Raw genomic sequence first — 21,422 nt, forward strand, 5'->3', positions numbered from 1 at the left:
TGCTAAGTATCTAGGGACAAGGTAAGGAGGGTCACTGGGGCCCAGGAGTCTGGGGACCAGCTAGGCTCAGGCTGAGCTGAAAGAGGCCGAGCAGGCCCTCCTCCCTCCCGGCTCCACCCAGCAAGCATCATCCCCTCCAGCTGACCAGGCACAAGGGAGGCCCAGCGTGGGCATCCCCTGCTGGCTGGACACCCCCGACTTCAGTCCAAGTCCTCCTGCATTTCCACCATATCCCTGCTGGAGGTCCAGGTGGAGGCAGCATCCCCACGAGGACAAGAAGGTCAATGTCAGTGAACAAGCATTCTCTCCATTTCACTGGTTCCCAAATGTGCCCAGCTTATCAAGAGAAATGACTGATGTTCCCTGGGGTTTTGAATGTGGAGTGTTCATGTGTATTCCTTTTTTAAAATTAAGTTATTCCTTCAGTAGTTTCCCCTTGGTTTTTTTTAACTGGTACTCACTATGAGTTTCTGGAATGGTCTGTTTACAAAGCAAGGCAGCTCTCAAGGAACTGGCAATGCTCCCTGACTCTGGCCTCTGGGGAGTGGGGACAGGGGCAGGCGAAGGGCAGGGCCAAACTTCAGGTGCACATGACCTGCTGCTGGCCCTGAGTCTTGGGGAGGAACAGGTGGGATTTTCCTTTATCCACTTTGCTTTTGTTCTTCGGCCAAGAGGGGTCACGGGAGTGCTGGGCACCAAAGGTGTCGTGGGCTCAGAGTTAATCAGAGTTGAACAAACTCTTCTGGCTGAAGAGTGACAGAAACACTTAGGACCAGATCTAGTTAACAGAATTTTATCATTAAATCACAGAAAATTTAGTGCAAAACAAAAATCACAAAATCTGTTTACTAGTAACTGCATGTCCTACCGGCTTTGCTTGCTGTCTCCTGGCAACCGGAAGTGGACAGAAGCGTGGGTGCCCAAGTGGCCTGAAGGCAGCACCCACCCCACACCCGGCAGACCCCTTGGCATGCCGCCCTCCACCAGGAAGCCAGAGGCCTAGGAGCTCACCACCCACATTAATTTGAAAAGAAAGGTCAAAAGGAGCATCTATGAGACGGGAGGTGGGGTACAGACTGAAGCAGCCCCTCAGCAGCCAGGGACATGCAGGCAACACAAGCAGGCACAGCGCAGCCACCACTGTCCACACACTCACACAAGCCAGGCCCACAGGGCCTTCCGAGAGCTAGCAGGTCATATTCAGGCAGATGGCCCCCTTCCCACCCAAACCCACAGAACCCCGAACAAGGCATCACCAGGAAAGATACGGGAAAGCCAAATCATGGTTGACCCAGGGACAGAGAACCCTTGGCCCCACTGATGTCCTGAGCCACCAGCAGCTGCTGCCAGAATCCTTGTGCTATTACAGTGGGAATTACATTATTAAAAAAGCCTAATTATTCTGGGCTTCTAATATTTCAGTTAAAACTGCCTTTGTTTTGCTGCTTTGTATAGCTGAGAGGTCCAGGAAAGGGAGAGGGTCCCTGATCAGGGCAGGAGGCCACCTCAGAAGCCCAGGCCCACCAGTGCCCAAGCACATGTCAGAGCTCGGTCAGAACAAGGTCCCAACCAAGAGGGTTGGTGGCCTCCTGTCAAGAAGCTGTGGCTCAGGCCAGCAAAGCTCTGTCCTCCTCCAGCAGGTGCCACGCAAGCACGAGCTCAAAGGCTTCCAGTGCATCACCATCCATCTAGCAGAGAGAAAGGGGGCACTGAAGCAGCTCTGTCTGCCAGGGGCTAGGGCATTATTCACTTAGCATTTTTCCTTTCACTTAGGTGAATCAGTGTTGAAGCATGCATCAGTACGCAAGCAATTTATTTTTACGTTGAATATGAATATACATACAGTAACATTGGTTTCTTATTTGATAGGCGTTTGAGTTGTTTTCACTTTTGGCTATTACAAATAATGTTGCTGTAAATATTTGCATACAAGTTTTTGTAGGTCCACCTTTTCACGTCTCTTGGGAGACGTGACTCAATCATGGTGTCAATGCAACCGGCAGTAAAAGTACATCATACAACTGAGGATCCTTTTTCTCTCACCGCATTGACTAAAGCAAACTCATTCTATACACCAAAAGTGAAGCATTTCTTCCTGCATCATTGTTGAGCACTACGCACTGAAGCTCTGGCCCCCTGCCCTGTCCCACGTGGCCTGTGTAGTGCCAGCCATAAATACAGACACAAAGTGACTTATGGACCTTGCTTCAAATTCCAAGTGAAGAAAACAAGAGAGAAATGATGAAATCAGTAATAAAAATTATCAGTCTCTCTTCCTTCAATGTAGTATACTATATAGGTAATTACTGAGAGTGTCAACTGAAGAGGAAGACTTACCTAACACTTCTAGGACATCTCTGCTCCTATTTTAAGAGACTAATAATTTGGACACTTTTCATAGTCTTTGTAAACGGTTTTGTTTTTGTAACTGAAGTTCATGACATCATATGACATACAAAACAACAGAGCTAATAATTCTTTGGCCTGCTTTCTCACCCACATACTCCTTATAATTTATTTGGTTTTCAATGATTCAAGCAGTAGGATCCTACCACTTCCTATTGGCAGCAGTTTTATGGTTTGGTGGTCCTAAAGGTTAGTTCTTCATGCCTAATATGCAGTTGGAGTAGTTTTGTTTTTGATTTTTTTTTTACCCTTTAAGTTCTGGGGTACACGTGCAGAACGTGCAGGTTTGTACATGGGTATGCACATGCCATAGTGGTTTGCTGCACCCATCAACCTATCATCCACATTAGGTATTTCTCCTAATGCTAGCCCTCCCCTAGTCCCCCACCATCCAACAGGTCCCAGGGTGTCCTGTGACCATGTATTCTCATTGTTCAACTCCCACTTATGAGTGAGAGAACACATGGTGTTTGGCTTCCTGTTCTTGTGTTAGTTTGCTGAGAATGATGGTTTCCAGCTTCATCCATGTCCCTGAAAAGGACATGAACTTATCCTTTTTTATTCTGCATAGTATTCCATGGTGTATGGTGTATATGTGCCACATTTTCTTTACCGAATCTGTCACTGATGGGCATTTGGGGTGGTTCCAAGTCTTCACTATTGTGAACAGTACCACAATAACCATACACGTGCATGTGTCTTTATAGTAGAATGATTTATAATCCTTTGGGTATATACCCAACAATGGGATTCCTGGGTCCAATGATATTTCCAGGTCTAGATCCTTGAGGAAACACCGCACTGTCTTCCACAAAGGTTGAACTAATTTACACTCCCACCAACAGTGTAAAAGCATTCTTATTTCTCCACATCCTCTCCAGGATCTGTTGTTTCATGACTTTTTAATGATCGCCATGCTAACTGGCGTGAGGTGGTATCTCATTATGGTTTTGATTTGCATTTCTCTAATGACCAGTGATGATGAGCTTCTTTTCATATGTTAGTTGGCTGCATAAATGTTTTCTTTTGAGAATTGTCCATTCATATCGTTCGCCCACATTTTGATGGGCTTGTCTTTTTCTTGTAAACTTGGTTTTTTTTTTTTTTTTTGAGATGGAGTTTCGCTCTTGTTACCCAGGCTGGAGTGCAATGGCGTGATCTCGGCTCACTGCAACCTCCGCCTCCTGGGTTCAGGCAATTCTCCTGCCTCAGCCTCCTGGGTAGCTGGGATTACAGGCACGCGTCACCATGGCCAGCTAATTTTTTGTATTAGTAGAGATGGGGTTTCACCATGTTGACCAGGATGGTCTCGATCTCTTGACCTCGTGATCCACCCACCTCGGCCTCCCAAAGTGCTGGGATTACAGGCTTGAGCCACCACGCCCGGCTCTTGTAAACTTGTTTAAGTTCTTTGTAGATTCTGGATATTAGCCCTTTGTCAGATGGATAGATTGCAAAAATGTTCTCCCATTCTGTAGGCTGCCTGTTCACTCTGATGATGTTTCTTTTGCTGTGCAGAAGTTTAGTTTAATTAGATTCCATTTGTCAATTTTGGCTTTTGTTGCCATTGCTTTCAGTGTTTTAGTCATGAAGCCTTTGCCCATGCCTATGTCCTGACTAAAATCTATGTAATATTGATGAGATTATAAAACCGAAGTTTTAACACTAACAAAAAGAAACCCAGGTCATCTTACTAAGTCTTGTTTCTATTTTGTTCCTGACAGTCAGTAGAAAGGCAGTTGTATTTGGTTATGTTAGTCCTATCTATTTTTGTTAATTTTATTATTTGCAAAAATGTTTTGTGTGTATTCTATTTATAGAAAAATAATGATACAACATTTTTGTTAAATATGCATATTATTTATGATAAAATGAAATGTTTTTGTTTCTTTGTTCCCAATTAATGTACATCAATTTTAAAATACATTAAAGCAATAGCAAAGAAAATAAAGAAATGCCATAGAAGTCTCTTTTCATGTTTACATGTAGAGATACGCTGCTTCCTAAGGATCTATAAGGAAAGATGTGGATTTTAATTCTAAAATCATAGTTTTCGGATGTACCTAAAATTTAAGCAGCAAAAATTTTATTAATCATTAAACTCAAGCAAATTCCAATCACAGAAGCAGAATGAATTAAAGCATGTTTTAATTGAATATGCTTCCTAGGTTTCTCCTGGCAAACCTGTTATTGTTTCATGACCCACTTGAAGAAATGAAGATACATGGGAAAATAGTCATTGCCCAAGAGAGCCTTCCATTTTATAAATGCTCGATTTATGCTGAAACAATCTGAATAGAAACAGTGCTTTTTTATGTGTCTGGTTGGAGGACAGAAACTCCCAAAACTTTCCTATACACCTGTTGGACCCACAACTTGCTGTTGAGCTCCAAATCCACATCAGGAAGCTCAGGCACAAACCGAGAGTTGGCTTCTCCCTAGTAATCTAAACAGATGCTTAGTGAGCCTCAGATGCATTTTCACACCACCTTCTGCTGATTGCTGCTTTGGCAAAATAAAGGTTAGCCACCAGTCTACCAAACGCTTGGTATGTCAGCATTCTCCATCATACTCTGAGACATGAGTATGTGGGAGACATGACTCTGTAATTAGGAGCTTAAAGTGTTTCAGGGAGACCACATAAATCTAGTGAGAAGTGAATTAGCAATATATGAGAGCATGTCATTTCATGTCAAAGCAGGCGCTATGAACTTTGTTACATTAGTATGTAAGTTAAGGCAGCTGGGAGAGGTAGACTGGAAAATATAGCTGTTAAGCTAAGTCCTGAGAGAAGAGCAACTGCACCTTCTACCTTCCACGTGCAGGGCTCTCCTCAGCACATCTTCTCCATGCTTTCCCGTTGCTCATTTTCCTCCAGTGGAAAGGAGGGAAAGGGCAAAGTCCACATGCTGAAGCAGAGGGGCTGGTGGACTTAGAAAGGTGGATAAATAGGTGGGCCCAGGATAATATTGGTGAGAATGCTGCTTTTTGTTTCTTCAGTTACAGAGCTCTTGAGCTCGTGGCTATAAGCATAGACTTGGGAGCGAGCCTGATTGGGAATTTAAGTCCCAACTTCACCTTTTATGAGCTCTGGGATCCTGGACACTCCACCTCTTACTATTCAGTTTTCTCATCTGGGAAAAGTAGATACCAGGATTTAAATCTTAGGATTCAGAAGCGTTAAAGGATTAACTCACATTAAGGTAAGTGAAACGAGGGAGAGGCAACTGTTCAGACAAGGAATAAAAGGAAATTGACAGGACTAGAATTTCTATTTGAATCATTCAGGGTGTCTGCTACAACTTTAGATTCCTACGCCTTGGCCCGAGGAACGGAGATTCATTAGTTCTGGGACCCAAGATGCTGTTTTATAAAAAGAAACTTACAAAAAGTCACAAAAATTATGCAGCGTTTCTGTATGCCCTTACCATTTCCCCACTAATGTGAACATCTTGTATCGACATCGTACATTTGTAAAAACTAAAAAGTCAGTGTTGGCACGTTACTCCTAACTTCAGACTTCATCAGATTTTCCACTCACGCTCTTTATCTGTCCCAGGATCAAATCCAGGATACCACACTGCATTTAGAGAAGCTGCATTTTTCACAAGCTCTTCTAGCTGCTGAGAGGGAGGTGGATCGGGAGCTCATCTTCAAAAACACTGGGACATTTAGAGGCCCGAACCAAAATTGCTGCATTCCCAAGTTGGGGAGGTGAAATGCAATTTTGAAGAGCAGAATTGGTGGAGGAGATGAATATAGCAGACTGATTTTAGAATTAAAGGTGGAATCCTCTCCACTACATGAGAGGGAGTTACCTTCAGAACAAGGCATTAATGCCGGGGAAAAGAGGTTTTGGAAGGAAGGGGTACAACCTCATCCTCAGGCTAGATTGAGAGTACATAAGTAAGGCTGTGAGTAGGTCAGAATCAGCAAGTGCAGCAAATTGGGAACAGGTGTTTCAGAGAACACACACAGAGGGCTCACATAAAGGGAATTACAAGGGGTCAATTAGCCTGCAAGATACATGCAACCTGTGTGTTCTGGAACCTGGTGCTAATGCTTCGGCAGTGGGTCACAATGGAAAACATCAACCACTGCCACAGTGCAAAGTAGCAGAACGGGTAAGGGTGAGGCTGGGAAGATTTTGTTTAAGGAGAGTTCTAAGGGTCTTGGGTGAAGCAGGGGCTGGAAGGGGAGGTGGATAAAGCACCTGAAGCTCTGACTGTGATCAGTTGTCACACTGAGGAGACACAGGAGGCCCCAGCTCAGGTGACAGGTAAAGGTTCGTAGAGTTGAGAAGGTGAGGATAAAGCAATATATATTTTTAAGAAGCCAGCAGTCTCTTTGTGGAATCCATGGAGGTTTTTTGAAGGAGATACCACCCATATTTTACTAAAGACCTTAGGTTCTAGGCCTATCACTGAGTTTTCCTAATCACAGTCCAATTGCTCAACTTCCTTACAGCAGTTGTAAGAGTCACCTAACCTGTTCCTTCTCAAAGAATGTTAACCATTTTTCACTGGACTCAAGATTCTTATAACGTCTATACCACTTTTCTTTCCCACTAAGTTGTTCTTTACCCTAGAAATCCTAAACCACAAGCTGATATTCTTTAAATTTCACATTAAGTACATGTTCTGTCACTTGTCAAATGCATTTGAAAAAGTTCAACAGAAATTGCTGGAGAGGATGTGGAGAAATAGGAATGCTGTTACACTGTTGGTGGGAGTGTAAATTAGTTCAACCATTGTGGAAGGCAGTGTGGCAATTTCTCAAGGATCTAGAAATAGAATTCCATTTGATCCATCAATCCCATTACTGGGTATATACCCAAAGGATTATAAATCATTCTGTTATAAACACACATGCACATGTATGTTCATTGTGGCACTGTTTACAATAGCAAAGACTTGGAACCAACCCAAATGCCCATCAGTGATGGACTGGATAAAGAAAATGTGGCACATATACACTATGGAATACTATGGAGCCATAAAAAAAGGGGAGTTGTGTCCTTTGCAGGGACATGGATGAAGCTGGAAACCATCATTCTCAGCAAACTGACACAAGAACAGAAAACCAAACACCACATATTCCCACTCGTAAATGGGTATTGAACAATGAGACCACATGGACACAGGGAGGGGAACATCACACACTGGGGTCTGTTGTGGGGTCGGGAATTAGAGGAAGAATAACAGGGGGTGGGGAGTCTGGGGAGGGATAACATTAGGAGAAATACCTAATGTGGGTGACAGGGGTGATGGATTCAGCAAACCACCGTGGCATGTGTATACCTATGTAACAATCCTGCAAGTTCTGCACATGTACCCCAGAACTTAAAGTACAATAAAAAAAAATAGGAAGGAAAGAAAAAAGAAAGCAAGAAAGAAAGAAGAAAGAAAAAGAAAGGAAAGAAAAAAGAAAACGAAAGAAAGAAAAAGAAAGAAAGAAAGAAAAACAAGAAAGAAAGAAGGAAATTGCCTTAGCAACCCGTGTCCTAGGAGGCAGGCTTTACTCAAGGCCTCCTAGATCTTTTGCATTGCTCGCTGGCACAACGTTGGGCCCAACCAGGTAAATAAGTGTCTGGCCATTAAACTTAAGGTCATTTAATCATTAACTTGATACATTCTGGGTGTTTTCTACAAATCTGCATAGAAACTAGCACTTACCTGGGAGATTTCTCTGCCAGCTGTCAAAGGATTTTCCAAGTAGTTCCATACTCAAGGACGCTGTGCGATGGAAAAATGAAGCCACAGAAATCTTAAATGTGTTAGGAAAAGGGTTGGGTGATGAAAGATTCTAGTGAATCTGCACACCGCAGCAAAGTGTTTCCAGAAACACTGTATAACCTAAATACAGAATCAAGAATAATTTGGCTTTTGGTTAAGATTGGCTTTGGCATGTTTTTTTAAAACCAAGGAATAGTGTATTTAGAAATGTAGGAAAACTATATCAAAAAAATGAACTTTGAGTTACAATAAAATCAGACACTGTTGATGGATTTCAGTAATGTATGGGCATCTAGGTTACATAAAGAGAACATATGAATAAAATACCAGGATAAAATTTCTCTAGAAACGTTGAACTTTAACATTACATAGTTCACCTCAGAATAAACTATATAGAACCGCCAATAGGCAACCGCTTTTATGCTACAAAAATGGCCATTTCACTTGCTTCAAATCCTATTTCAGATCTTTGTCTTTTCTTCGTAATGAAGATGTAAACGTTTTAGTTCACACTATACCAGAGTTAAAATTTCACTGGTGTATTACAAATGTTAAAATAATCCTAAAAATGAAAGTAAATTTGAATTTTGGTAGTCAATCTTTTTCATAGTCTTATGTCAGAGAACTAATCTTTCCCAGGCATCAAACTCTATGAAATCTGCCATAGTTACCACCTACTACCAAATTAGTTTCCACGCCCCATAACAGTTGTCAGAGAACCTACCCACTTTCAGTGACATTTATATTCTTATTCTAACTTGACCTCATTTTTCATTTATCAAAATGACTATATTGCCTTCTGGAATTCAAGCCAAAGGAAAGAACGATATTACTGGTCCCTATTCTATTGATTTACTCTATTTTTGTCACCTAGGCTGAAGTGCAGGCATGATCACGCCTCACTGCAACCTCTGCTTCCCAGGCTGGAGTGATTCTCGTGCCTCAGTCTCCCAAGGAGCTAGGACCATAGGCAACTGCCACCATGCTCAGCTAATTTTTGTGTTTTTAGTAGAGAAGAGGTTTTGCCATGTTGGCCAGGCTGGTCTTGAACCGCTGGGTTCAAGTGATCTGTCCGCTTCAGCCTCACAAAGTGCTGGGATTACAGGCATGAGCCACTGCACTCAGCCCTCTGAAGTCTTACTCTGACTCTTGAAGTCAAGGATTTATGTCCAATGTCCCTTTGCCAAACTGGTTTTTAAATATTTGACCACTCATATATGTCACAACTTCTAGTTAATGTCATATTAATAAGGTGCAAACCATCTTATAAATAAGGATTCATCATTGACTTTTTCTTCTAAGTTACATCAGATCATTGATTCTAGTCTGCAGTTTATCAAGATAAGATGTTAAGTTGAAGATTTTACCTTAAATTCTAAGGAAATTTTTAAAAATGAAAAATTAAAATGGATAAAAGTATACCAATATTACCAGGATTTAGTGAGAATCACTGAAAATGAGTGGCTAGATTAGTTCTAAAAAAAGCCAGTGATTTATTTTTAACTAAAATGTAAGCTTAAGTCACCCTCTGTATAGAAACTTTAATTCTACTTTCTGTACTTACTTTTTTTTTCTGTGTAACTGTTTGAAAACCTCCAACACCCTCATTCTAATTCTACGGTATTCCTGGAAATCTTTCTTTGGCATAATTTTATGTTCTAATGTGTTTTCCCTCTCAGACACAATAATCAACTATTCAAAGATGCCATCTAATGCACTATGTTACTAAGTATCGTGGCCAGAGAGTGATTTTAAGTGTAATAAATTATCTTAAAATTGAAAAGAGCTTAAGCAAAAACAAAAACAAGTATTATATCTTCAACACAGGCATGAATTAAACCAACTTGTGAATGGTTAAGGCAACTTACAAAAATGCTTTAAGACATATCAAGTGAGAGTAGGAAGGAAGAGCCCTTCAATCCCTGACAATGCTGCATTTGCTCCTACTGGCTTTGGGAGTTGTTAGAGTCCCATGTTGTTTTTTTTCAGAGAAAGTCTCCCTCTGTCCAGGCTGGAATGAAGTGGCATGATCTTGAATCACTGCAACATCTGCCTTCCTGATTTAAGCGATTCTCCTGCCTCAGCCTCCTGAGTAGCTAGGACTACAGGCACCTGCCACCACACCAAGCTAATTTTTGTATTTTTAGCAGAGACAGGGTTTTACCATGCTGGCCAGTATAGTCTTCATCTCTTGACCTCATGATCTACCCATCTCAGCCTCCCAAAGTGCTGGGATTACAGGCTTGAGCCACGATGCCCAGCTGAGTCCCATGTTTTAATAGGAATACTGCATTGATTCCAAATGCATGTGCAGCAATATTGGGAGAAAAAAATATGAAAGAAACAGAAAAGTTATCTTTAACATTTAAAAAGCTTTTATTGTTTTAAAAGCCTTACATAATTCACAGCTATCAACCCACACACTAAGGAAGTCTCTGTGCATAGGCAGAAGGAGCCATCACTTTGGAGTGGCACCTGTAACTGTGTTTACATTAAAAAAGACAGAAGAGTGTAAGAGTGTGTTGTTGCCCTGACAAGGTCTTAGTTGTCCTTGAGTTAACTTGAATTGAGGTGTTTTTTCTTTTGAAAATATGAAGTTTTCTAGTTCTGTAGCAGGAGAGGTGGTATTTTCCTGTCTTTTTTGATGAGGGGTTCAGATGTTACATTACCCCTCATTTCTTCCTTTAGGAGAGGACGGCTTTAGCGCACTGAAGATTAGTTAAATCATCAGCACTCAAACACCTGTTCTTGGCAGCACTATCTACGTCTCCGTCTTTTCCCATCCTTGAAAAAGCCTAAGAATGTCAAACAGAAAAGAGGTACAATTTTAAAAAGGGTTCCAACTTTTTAACAGTCACCACTGATAATAAGGCACACATGCAGACTTCTTTAGGTAGTTCAGTTACAGCTACTTAGGCTGAGGTTTACACTGCCAACTTCTGTCAACTCACTAAGGTAATCTCAGGGCTAGAATTAGATTGCTGGAGAAAAGGGGTCTTGTTTTATTAAGTTACTTAAAAATTAGGTTCCCAAAGATGTCACAGTATTGTGACAGGCTTCTAACAGCAGTATCATCTGTTACCTGGGCACTTACTCCTTAAATGTAATGAACACACACTTTTGCAAAAAGTTAGTTTATTAATCTATTCAAATTCTACCCGATTTGTAGTACTTATATACTCAAAGCAAATTTTAATGAGGCAGGCATGTGCTGGATTGTATTGGAATGTCAATGAAGTCTAATGACTAAAGCATCAAAAGGCACTACTTCACTTGCACATTAATTATGGTAAAAAAGTAATATTTTAAAATACTTCCAGGGTACTACAGAGCATGCCTATTTTAAATGTCCCACCTTGTCAGCTGTAATTTTACTGTGTAATTACCAAAAGACACAAACCATAAATATTAGTTACTCCCATGAAAGTTATAGAAGTTATCATTTCCAGTAAAATCCCATGTACTTCCTGCATCCAATACTTGAGACACGCACACCTCAAACAGTCTAAGTGCAGGTCTCTCGGCTTAGGCACTAACGGTATGTCTAACACACCCATGGGACTGACTGCACTGTAGTATACACAGTAGAAAATGACATAAATTCCCAAACTGAGAAGTAAAAAATAGTCAAGAGTGGTAAGTGCATTATATAATGATGTCTATTCCTAGACATCATTAGGAATACACTGGCAAGAAATTATTTCTGTATGCTTATCTGAAAGGGCAAAGGATCAAAAGCAAACCACTGAGAATGAATTAAACTTGATTAAAACATATATATTTTTTTCAGACGGAGTCTCACTCTGTTGCTCAGGCTGGAGTTCAGTAGCGTGATCTTGGTTTACTGCAAACTCCGCCTCCCAGATTCAAGCGATTGCCCTGCCTTAGCCTCCCCAAGTAGCTGGGACTACAGGCGTGCACCACGACACCCAGCTAATTTTTGTATTTTTAGTAGAGACGGGGTTATACCACACTGACCAGGCTGGTCTCGAACTTGTGTATGCTGTATGCGTGTCACCGTGTGGCATGCCTGAGAGGCTAATTACAAAATTCTATAAAAAAAACCAAAACTACAAAAACTAGCGCTGTATCAATGATTACGGTCAGCCGAGAAATACCCTTTACGTGACAAAACCACCTTTACAAAATACCCTTTACAAAACAGAAAAACACTTCTGAGTCAATGTTAAACTTACCAGTAAAAGAGCCTAATTATAATTACTAAGCTATGGGACATGCACGCAAAAAGCTAAACATAATCTGTGGCTCAAATGAGCCAATCAGATACCTTCCTTAACCTCAACACAAAAACATGTTGAGTCCCGTTACCTCAAAAATGTCGTCTGTTGTTGATACGACATCGGGCCGACTATCGCGTCTTGACTCGTTCTTCCCGACTTTCTGATCTGTAGAGAGATCCTCCTCCTCTTCCAGGAGAGGAAAGGGACTTGTTTCCTTTGCCGGTTTTGGTTTAGCAGACTGAAAGAGATGGCCGTCACTGCTGGCCTCCCTCAGGGCAGGAAACGTGGGGCTCTCTTCTTCACCTCCCCCTGGAGGGCTGGCAGGATTCTCTGCTACCTCTGCCTTGGGTTTTGATCTCTCCACGGACTGAGATCCAGTGCCCGTGGAAAAGGTGTCCCTAGAGGCGCGAAGCTCGGCCTCCCCTCTGGAATGACCCAGAGACTTCGCAAAGGGGCGTCCGTCCACTCCAGGCACAGGACCACCTTCCCAGGGTGCAGTTGCAGCTTCCAGGGCCTCCTCAGTGCTGTCTTCTCCACTGGCCGCTCTGAGCTGTGGCCGATGGCCATTTGGGGAGATGGTACCATCAGCCCACTGCGCGGTGGGTCCCCCGGGGAGGCCCGTGGCCTCAGCCTCGCTTGACTCCTGGGCAGCCAGCCGCCTAGCCGCACGAGTCCGTCGTCTACGCCTCCTCCTCGTCTTGACACGGCCCTGCAATGGCAAAAAAACAACACGCTGATCTGGTGATACAGTGTTCAAACCTACCATGGCAAAGCATCAGTGACTCAAAATCCTGTAAGGTTATCCGGCCTACTTCAGTCAAGATACTATCTAAGAATACACAAGAGGTTATTTCTTAATGATTCCCAAGGAATGAGTTTAACAGCTCCTAGCACTCTGTAAGACTAAGTCATTCTTAATCCTTTAGCGTCCGCCTCCCAGATTCAAGCGATTGCCCTGCCTTAGCCTCCCCAAGTAGCTGGGACTACAGGCGTGCACCACGACACCCAGCTAATTTTTGTATTTTTAGTAGAGACGGGGTTATACCACATTGACCAGGCTGGTCTCGAACTTGTGTATGCTGTATGCGTGTCACCGTGTGGCATGCCTGAGAGGCTAATTACAAAATTCTATAAAAAAAACCAAAACTACAAAAACTAGCGCTGTATCAATGATTACGGTCAGCCGAGAAATACCCTTTACGTGACAAAACCACCTTTACAAAATACCCTTTACAAAACAGAAAAACACTTCTGAGTCAATGTTAAACTTACCAGTAAAAGAGCCTAATTATAATTACTAAGCTATGGGACATGCACGCAAAAAGCTAAACATAATCTGTGGCTCAAATGAGCCAATCAGATACCTTCCTTAACCTCAACACAAAAACATGTTGAGTCCCGTTACCTCAAAAATGTCGTCTGTTGTTGATACGACATCGGGCCGACTATCGCGTCTTGACTCGTTCTTCCCGACTTTCTGATCTGTAGAGAGATCCTCCTCCTCTTCCAGGAGAGGAAAGGGACTTGTTTCCTTTGCCGGTTTTGGTTTAGCAGACTGAAAGAGATGGCCGTCACTGCTGGCCTCCCTCAGGGCAGGAAACGTGGGGCTCTCTTCTTCACCTCCCCCTGGAGGGCTGGCAGGATTCTCTGCTACCTCTGCCTTGGGTTTTGATCTCTCCACGGACTGAGATCCAGTGCCCGTGGAAAAGGTGTCCCTAGAGGCGCGAAGCTCGGCCTCCCCTCTGGAATGACCCAGAGACTTCGCAAAGGGGCGTCCGTCCACTCCAGGCACAGGACCACCTTCCCAGGGTGCAGTTGCAGCTTCCAGGGCCTCCTCAGTGCTGTCTTCTCCACTGGCCGCTCTGAGCTGTGGCCGATGGCCATTTGGGGAGATGGTACCATCAGCCCACTGCGCGGTGGGTCCCCCGGGGAGGCCCGTGGCCTCAGCCTCGCTTGACTCCTGGGCAGCCAGCCGCCTAGCCGCACGAGTCCGTCGTCTACGCCTCCTCCTCGTCTTGACACGGCCCTGCAATGGCAAAAAAACAACACGCTGATCTGGTGATACAGTGTTCAAACCTACCATGGCAAAGCATCAGTGACTCAAAATCCTGTAAGGTTATCCGGCCTACTTCAGTCAAGATACTATCTAAGAATACACAAGAGGTTATTTCTTAATGATTCCCAAGGAATGAGTTTAACAGCTCCTAGCACTCTGTAAGACTAAGTCATTCTTAATCCTTTAGCGTCCGCCTCCCAGATTCAAGCGATTGCCCTGCCTTAGCCTCCCCAAGTAGCTGGGACTACAGGCGTGCACCACGACACCCAGCTAATTTTTGTATTTTTAGTAGAGACGGGGTTATACCACATTGACCAGGCTGGTCTCGAACTTGTGTATGCTGTATGCGTGTCACCGTGTGGCATGCCTGAGAGGCTAATTACAAAATTCTATAAAAAAAACCAAAACTACAAAAACTAGCGCTGTATCAATGATTACGGTCAGCCGAGAAATACCCTTTACGTGACAAAACCACCTTTACAAAATACCCTTTACAAAACAGAAAAACACTTCTGAGTCAATGTTAAACTTACCAGTAAAAGAGCCTAATTATAATTACTAAGCTATGGGACATGCACGCAAAAAGCTAAACATAATCTGTGGCTCAAATGAGCCAATCAGATACCTTCCTTAACCTCAACACAAAAACATGTTGAGTCCCGTTACCTCAAAAATGTCGTCTGTTGTTGATACGACATCGGGCCGACTATCGCGTCTTGACTCGTTCTTCCCGACTTTCTGATCTGTAGAGAGATCCTCCTCCTCTTCCAGGAGAGGAAAGGGACTTGTTTCCTTTGCCGGTTTTGGTTTAGCAGACTGAAAGAGATGGCCGTCACTGCTGGCCTCCCTCAGGGCAGGAAACGTGGGGCTCTCTTCTTCACCTCCCCCTGGAGGGCTGGCAGGATTCTCTGCTACCTCTGCCTTGGGTTTTGATCTCTCCACGGACTGAGATCCAGTGCCCGTGGAAAAGGTGTCCCTAGAGGCGCGAAGCTCGGCCTCCCCTCTGGAATGACCCAGAGACTTCGCAAAGGGGCGTCCGTCCACTCCAGGCACAGGACCACCTTCCCAGGGTGCAGTTGCAGCTTCCAGGGCCTCCTCAGTGCTGTCTTCTCCACTGGCCGCTCTGAGCTGTGGCCGATGGCCATTTGGGGAGATGGTACCATCAGCCCACTGCGCGGTGGGTCCCCCGGGGAGGCCCGTGGCCTCAGCCTCGCTTGACTCCTGGGCAGCCAGCCGCCTAGCCGCACGAGTCCGTCGTCTACGCCTCCTCCTCGTCTTGACACGGCCCTGCAATGGCAAAAAAACAACACGCTGATCTGGTGATACAGTGTTCAAACCTACCATGGCAAAGCATCAGTGACTCAAAATCCTGTAAGGTTATCCGGCCTACTTCAGTCAAGATACTATCTAAGAATACACAAGAGGTTATTTCTTAATGATTCCCAAGGAATGAGTTTAACAGCTCCTAGCACTCTGTAAGACTAAGTCATTCTTAATCCTTTAGCGTCCGCCTCCCAGATTCAAGCGATTGCCCTGCCTTAGCCTCCCCAAGTAGCTGGGACTACAGGCGTGCACCACGACACCCAGCTAATTTTTGTATTTTTAGTAGAGACGGGGTTATACCACATTGACCAGGCTGGTCTCGAACTTGTGTATGCTGTATGCGTGTCACCGTGTGGCATGCCTGAGAGGCTAATTACAAAATTCTATAAAAAAAACCAAAACTACAAAAACTAGCGCTGTATCAATGATTACGGTCAGCCGAGAAATACCCTTTACGTGACAAAACCACCTTTACAAAATACCCTTTACAAAACAGAAAAACACTTCTGAGTCAATGTTAAACTTACCAGTAAAAGAGCCTAATTATAATTACTAAGCTATGGGACATGCACGCAAAAAGCTAAACATAATCTGTGGCTCAAATGAGCCAATCAGATACCTTCCTTAACCTCAACACAAAAACATGTTGAGTCCCGTTACCTCAAAAATGTCGTCTGTTGTTGATACGACATCGGGCCGACTATCGCGTCTTGACTCGTTCTTCCCGACTTTCTGATCTGTAGAGAGATCCTCCTCCTCTTCCAGGAGAGGAAAGGGACTTGTTTCCTTTGCCGGTTTTGGTTTAGCAGACTGAAAGAGATGGCCGTCACTGCTGGCCTCCCTCAGGGCAGGAAACGTGGGGCTCTCTTCTTCACCTCCCCCTGGAGGGCTGGCAGGATTCTCTGCTACCTCTGCCTTGGGTTTTGATCTCTCCACGGACTGAGATCCAGTGCCCGTGGAAAAGGTGTCCCTAGAGGCGCGAAGCTCGGCCTCCCCTCTGGAATGACCCAGAGACTTCGCAAAGGGGCGTCCGTCCACTCCAGGCACAGGACCACCTTCCCAGGGTGCAGTTGCAGCTTCCAGGGCCTCCTCAGTGCTGTCTTCTCCACTGGCCGCTCTGAGCTGTGGCCGATGGCCATTTGGGGAGATGGTACCATCAGCCCACTGCGCGGTGGGTCCCCCGGGGAGGCCCGTGGCCTCAGCCTCGCTTGACTCCTGGGCAGCCAGCCGCCTAGCCGCACGAGTCCGTCGTCTACGCCTCCTCCTCGTCTTGACACGGCCCTGCAATGGCAAAAAAACAACACGCTGATCTGGTGATACAGTGTTCAAACCTACCATGGCAAAGCATCAGTGACTCAAAATCCTGTAAGGTTATCCGGCCTACTTCAGTCAAGATACTATCTAAGAATACACAAGAGGTTATTTCTTAATGATTCCCAAGGAATGAGTTTAACAGCTCCTAGCACTCTGTAAGACTAAGTCATTCTTAATCCTTTAGCGTCCGCCTCCCAGATTCAAGCGATTGCCCTGCCTTAGCCTCCCCAAGTAGCTGGGACTACAGGCGTGCACCACGACACCCAGCTAATTTTTGTATTTTTAGTAGAGACGGGGTTATACCACATTGACCAGGCTGGTCTCGAACTTGTGTATGCTGTATGCGTGTCACCGTGTGGCATGCCTGAGAGGCTAATTACAAAATTCTATAAAAAAAACCAAAACTACAAAAACTAGCGCTGTATCAATGATTACGGTCAGCCGAGAAATACCCTTTACGTGACAAAACCACCTTTACAAAATACCCTTTACAAAACAGAAAAACACTTCTGAGTCAATGTTAAACTTACCAGTAAAAGAGCCTAATTATAATTACTAAGCTATGGGACATGCACGCAAAAAGCTAAACATAATCTGTGGCTCAAATGAGCCAATCAGATACCTTCCTTAACCTCAACACAAAAACATGTTGAGTCCCGTTACCTCAAAAATGTCGTCTGTTGTTGATACGACATCGGGCCGACTATCGCGTCTTGACTCGTTCTTCCCGACTTTCTGATCTGTAGAGAGATCCTCCTCCTCTTCCAGGAGAGGAAAGGGACTTGTTTCCTTTGCCGGTTTTGGTTTAGCAGACTGAAAGAGATGGCCGTCACTGCTGGCCTCCCTCAGGGCAGGAAACGTGGGGCTCTCTTCTTCACCTCCCCCTGGAGGGCTGGCAGGATTCTCTGCTACCTCTGCCTTGGGTTTTGATCTCTCCACGGACTGAGATCCAGTGCCCGTGGAAAAGGTGTCCCTAGAGGCGCGAAGCTCGGCCTCCCCTCTGGAATGACCCAGAGACTTCGCAAAGGGGCTTCCGTCCACTCCAGGCACAGGACCACCTTCCCAGGGTGCAGTTGCAGCTTCCAGGGCCTCCTCAGTGCTGTCTTCTCCACTGGCCGCTCTGAGCTGTGGCCGATGGCCATTTGGGGAGATGGTACCATCAGCCCACTGCGCGGTGGGTCCCCCGGGGAGGCCCGTGGCCTCAGCCTCGCTTGACTCCTGGGCAGCCAGCCGCCTAGCCGCACGAGTCCGTCGTCTACGCCTCCTCCTCGTCTTGACACGGCCCTGCAATGGCAAAAAAACAACACGCTGATCTGGTGATACAGTGTTCAAACCTACCATGGCAAAGCATCAGTGACTCAAAATCCTGTAAGGTTATCCGGCCTACTTCAGTCAAGATACTATCTAAGAATACACAAGAGGTTATTTCTTAATGATTCCCAAGGAATGAGTTTAACAGCTCCTAGCACTCTGTAAGACTAAGTCATTCTTAATCCTTTAGCGTCCGCCTCCCAGATTCAAGCGATTGCCCTGCCTTAGCCTCCCCAAGTAGCTGGGACTACAGGCGTGCACCACGACACCCAGCTAATTTTTGTATTTTTAGTAGAGACGGGGTTATACCACATTGACCAGGCTGGTCTCGAACTTGTGTATGCTGTATGCGTGTCACCGTGTGGCATGCCTGAGAGGCTAATTACAAAATTCTATAAAAAAAACCAAAACTACAAAAACTAGCGCTGTATCAATGATTACGGTCAGCCGAGAAATACCCTTTACGTGACAAAACCACCTTTACAAAATACCCTTTACAAAACAGAAAAACACTTCTGAGTCAATGTTAAACTTACCAGTAAAAGAGCCTAATTATAATTACTAAGCTATGGGACATGCACGCAAAAAGCTAAACATAATCTGTGGCTCAAATGAGCCAATCAGATACCTTCCTTAACCTCAACACAAAAACATGTTGAGTCCCGTTACCTCAAAAATGTCGTCTGTTGTTGATACGACATCGGGCCGACTATCGCGTCTTGACTCGTTCTTCCCGACTTTCTGATCTGTAGAGAGATCCTCCTCCTCTTCCAGGAGAGGAAAGGGACTTGTTTCCTTTGCCGGTTTTGGTTTAGCAGACTGAAAGAGATGGCCGTCACTGCTGGCCTCCCTCAGGGCAGGAAACGTGGGGCTCTCTTCTTCACCTCCCCCTGGAGGGCTGGCAGGATTCTCTGCTACCTCTGCCTTGGGTTTTGATCTCTCCACGGACTGAGATCCAGTGCCCGTGGAAAAGGTGTCCCTAGAGGCGCGAAGCTCGGCCTCCCCTCTGGAATGACCCAGAGACTTCGCAAAGGGGCGTCCGTCCACTCCAGGCACAGGACCACCTTCCCAGGGTGCAGTTGCAGCTTCCAGGGCCTCCTCAGTGCTGTCTTCTCCACTGGCCGCTCTGAGCTGTGGCCGATGGCCATTTGGGGAGATGGTACCATCAGCCCACTGCGCGGTGGGTCCCCCGGGGAGGCCCGTGGCCTCAGCCTCGCTTGACTCCTGGGCAGCCAGCCGCCTAGCCGCACGAGTCCGTCGTCTACGCCTCCTCCTCGTCTTGACACGGCCCTGCAATGGCAAAAAAACAACACGCTGATCTGGTGATACAGTGTTCAAACCTACCATGGCAAAGCATCAGTGACTCAAAATCCTGTAAGGTTATCCGGCCTACTTCAGTCAAGATACTATCTAAGAATACACAAGAGGTTATTTCTTAATGATTCCCAAGGAATGAGTTTAACAGCTCCTAGCACTCTGTAAGACTAAGTCATTCTTAATCCTTTAGCGTCCGCCTCCCAGATTCAAGCGATTGCCCTGCCTTAGCCTCCCCAAGTAGCTGGGACTACAGGCGTGCACCACGACACCCAGCTAATTTTTGTATTTTTAGTAGAGACGGGGTTATACCACATTGACCAGGCTGGTCTCGAACTTGTGTATGCTGTATGCGTGTCACCGTGTGGCATGCCTGAGAGGCTAATTACAAAATTCTATAAAAAAAACCAAAACTACAAAAACTAGCGCTGTATCAATGATTACGGTCAGCCGAGAAATACCCTTTACGTGACAAAACCACCTTTACAAAATACCCTTTACAAAACAGAAAAACACTTCTGAGTCAATGTTAAACTTACCAGTAAAAGAGCCTAATTATAATTACTAAGCTATGGGACATGCACGCAAAAAGCTAAACATAATCTGTGGCTCAAATGAGCCAATCAGATACCTTCCTTAACCTCAACACAAAAACATGTTGAGTCCCGTTACCTCAAAAATGTCGTCTGTTGTTGATACGACATCGGGCCGACTATCGCGTCTTGACTCGTTCTTCCCGACTTTCTGTTCTGTAGAGAGATCCTCCTCCTCTTCCAGGAGAGGAAAGGGACTTGTTTCCTTTGCCGGTTTTGGTTTAGCAGACTGAAAGAGATGGCCGTCACTGCTGGCCTCCCTCAGGGCAGGAAACGTGGGGCTCTCTTCTTCACCTCCCCCTGGAGGGCTGGCAGGATTCTCTGCTACCTCTGCCTTGGGTTTTGATCTCTCCACGGACTGAGATCCAGTGCCCGTGGAAAAGGTGTCCCTAGAGGCGCGAAGCTCGGCCTCCCCTCTGGAATGACCCAGAGACTTCGCAAAGGGGCGTCCGTCCACTCCAGGCACAGGACCACCTTCCCAGGGTGCAGTTGCAGCTTCCAGGGCCTCCTCAGTGCTGTCTTCTCCACTGGCCGCTCTGAGCTGTGGCCGATGGCCATTTGGGGAGATGGTACCATCAGCCCACTGCGCGGTGGGTCCCCCGGGGAGGCCCGTGGCCTCAGCCTCGCTTGACTCCTGGGCAGCCAGCCGCCTAGCCGCACGAGTCCGTCGTCTACGCCTCCTCCTCGTCTTGACACGGCCCTGCAATGGCAAAAAAACAACACGCTGATCTGGTGATACAGTGTTCAAACCTACCATGGCAAAGCATCAGTGACTCAAAATCCTGTAAGGTTATCCGGCCTACTTCAGTCAAGATACTATCTAAGAATACACAAGAGGTTATTTCTTAATGATTCCCAAGGAATGAGTTTAACAGCTCCTAGCACTCTGTAAGACTAAGTCATTCTTAATCCTTTAGCGTCCGCCTCCCAGATTCAAGCGATTGCCCTGCCTTAGCCTCCCCAAGTAGCTGGGACTACAGGCGTGCACCACGACACCCAGCTAATTTTTGTATTTTTAGTAGAGACGGGGTTATACCACATTGACCAGGCTGGTCTCGAACTTGTGTATGCTGTATGCGTGTCACCGTGTGGCATGCCTGAGAGGCTAATTACAAAATTCTATAAAAAA

At 45.2% G+C, this 21,422-nt stretch overlaps 2 protein-coding genes across 4 annotated transcripts in view; both read right to left on the minus strand.

The window, feature by feature from the left end:
* The window catches only part of LOC135271981 (rho GTPase-activating protein 22-like), a 49,627-nt gene extending 36,710 nt beyond the window's left edge, over positions 1-12,917 (minus strand). The window contains exons 1-2 of one of the 3 annotated variants that reach the window (XM_064370116.1): positions 12,471-12,917; positions 8,082-8,141 (exon numbers count right to left, since the gene is read on the minus strand). In XM_064370116.1, the coding sequence (XP_064226186.1) occupies positions 8,082-8,130 (49 nt within the window). In that variant the 5' untranslated portion in view covers positions 8,131-8,141; positions 12,471-12,917. Of the gene's footprint in view, positions 1-8,081; positions 8,144-12,470 lie in introns of those variants that run through there. The other 2 variants (XM_064370117.1, XM_064370118.1) reach the window with 2 other exon arrangements.
* LOC135271962 (WASH complex subunit 2-like) overlaps positions 10,899-21,422 on the minus strand; it is a 95,181-nt gene continuing 84,657 nt past the window's right edge. Inside the window, exon 14 of the mRNA XM_064370083.1 lies at positions 10,899-10,936. Coding sequence (XP_064226153.1) covers positions 10,899-10,936 — 38 coding nt within the window. The remainder of the gene's footprint in view (positions 10,937-21,422) is intronic.

Source organism: Aotus nancymaae, unplaced genomic scaffold (genome assembly GCF_030222135.1).
Source record: "Aotus nancymaae isolate 86718 unplaced genomic scaffold, 86718_ANA_hifiasm-v0.15.2.pri h1tg000099l, whole genome shotgun sequence".
Taxonomy (NCBI): domain Eukaryota; kingdom Metazoa; phylum Chordata; class Mammalia; order Primates; family Aotidae; genus Aotus; species Aotus nancymaae.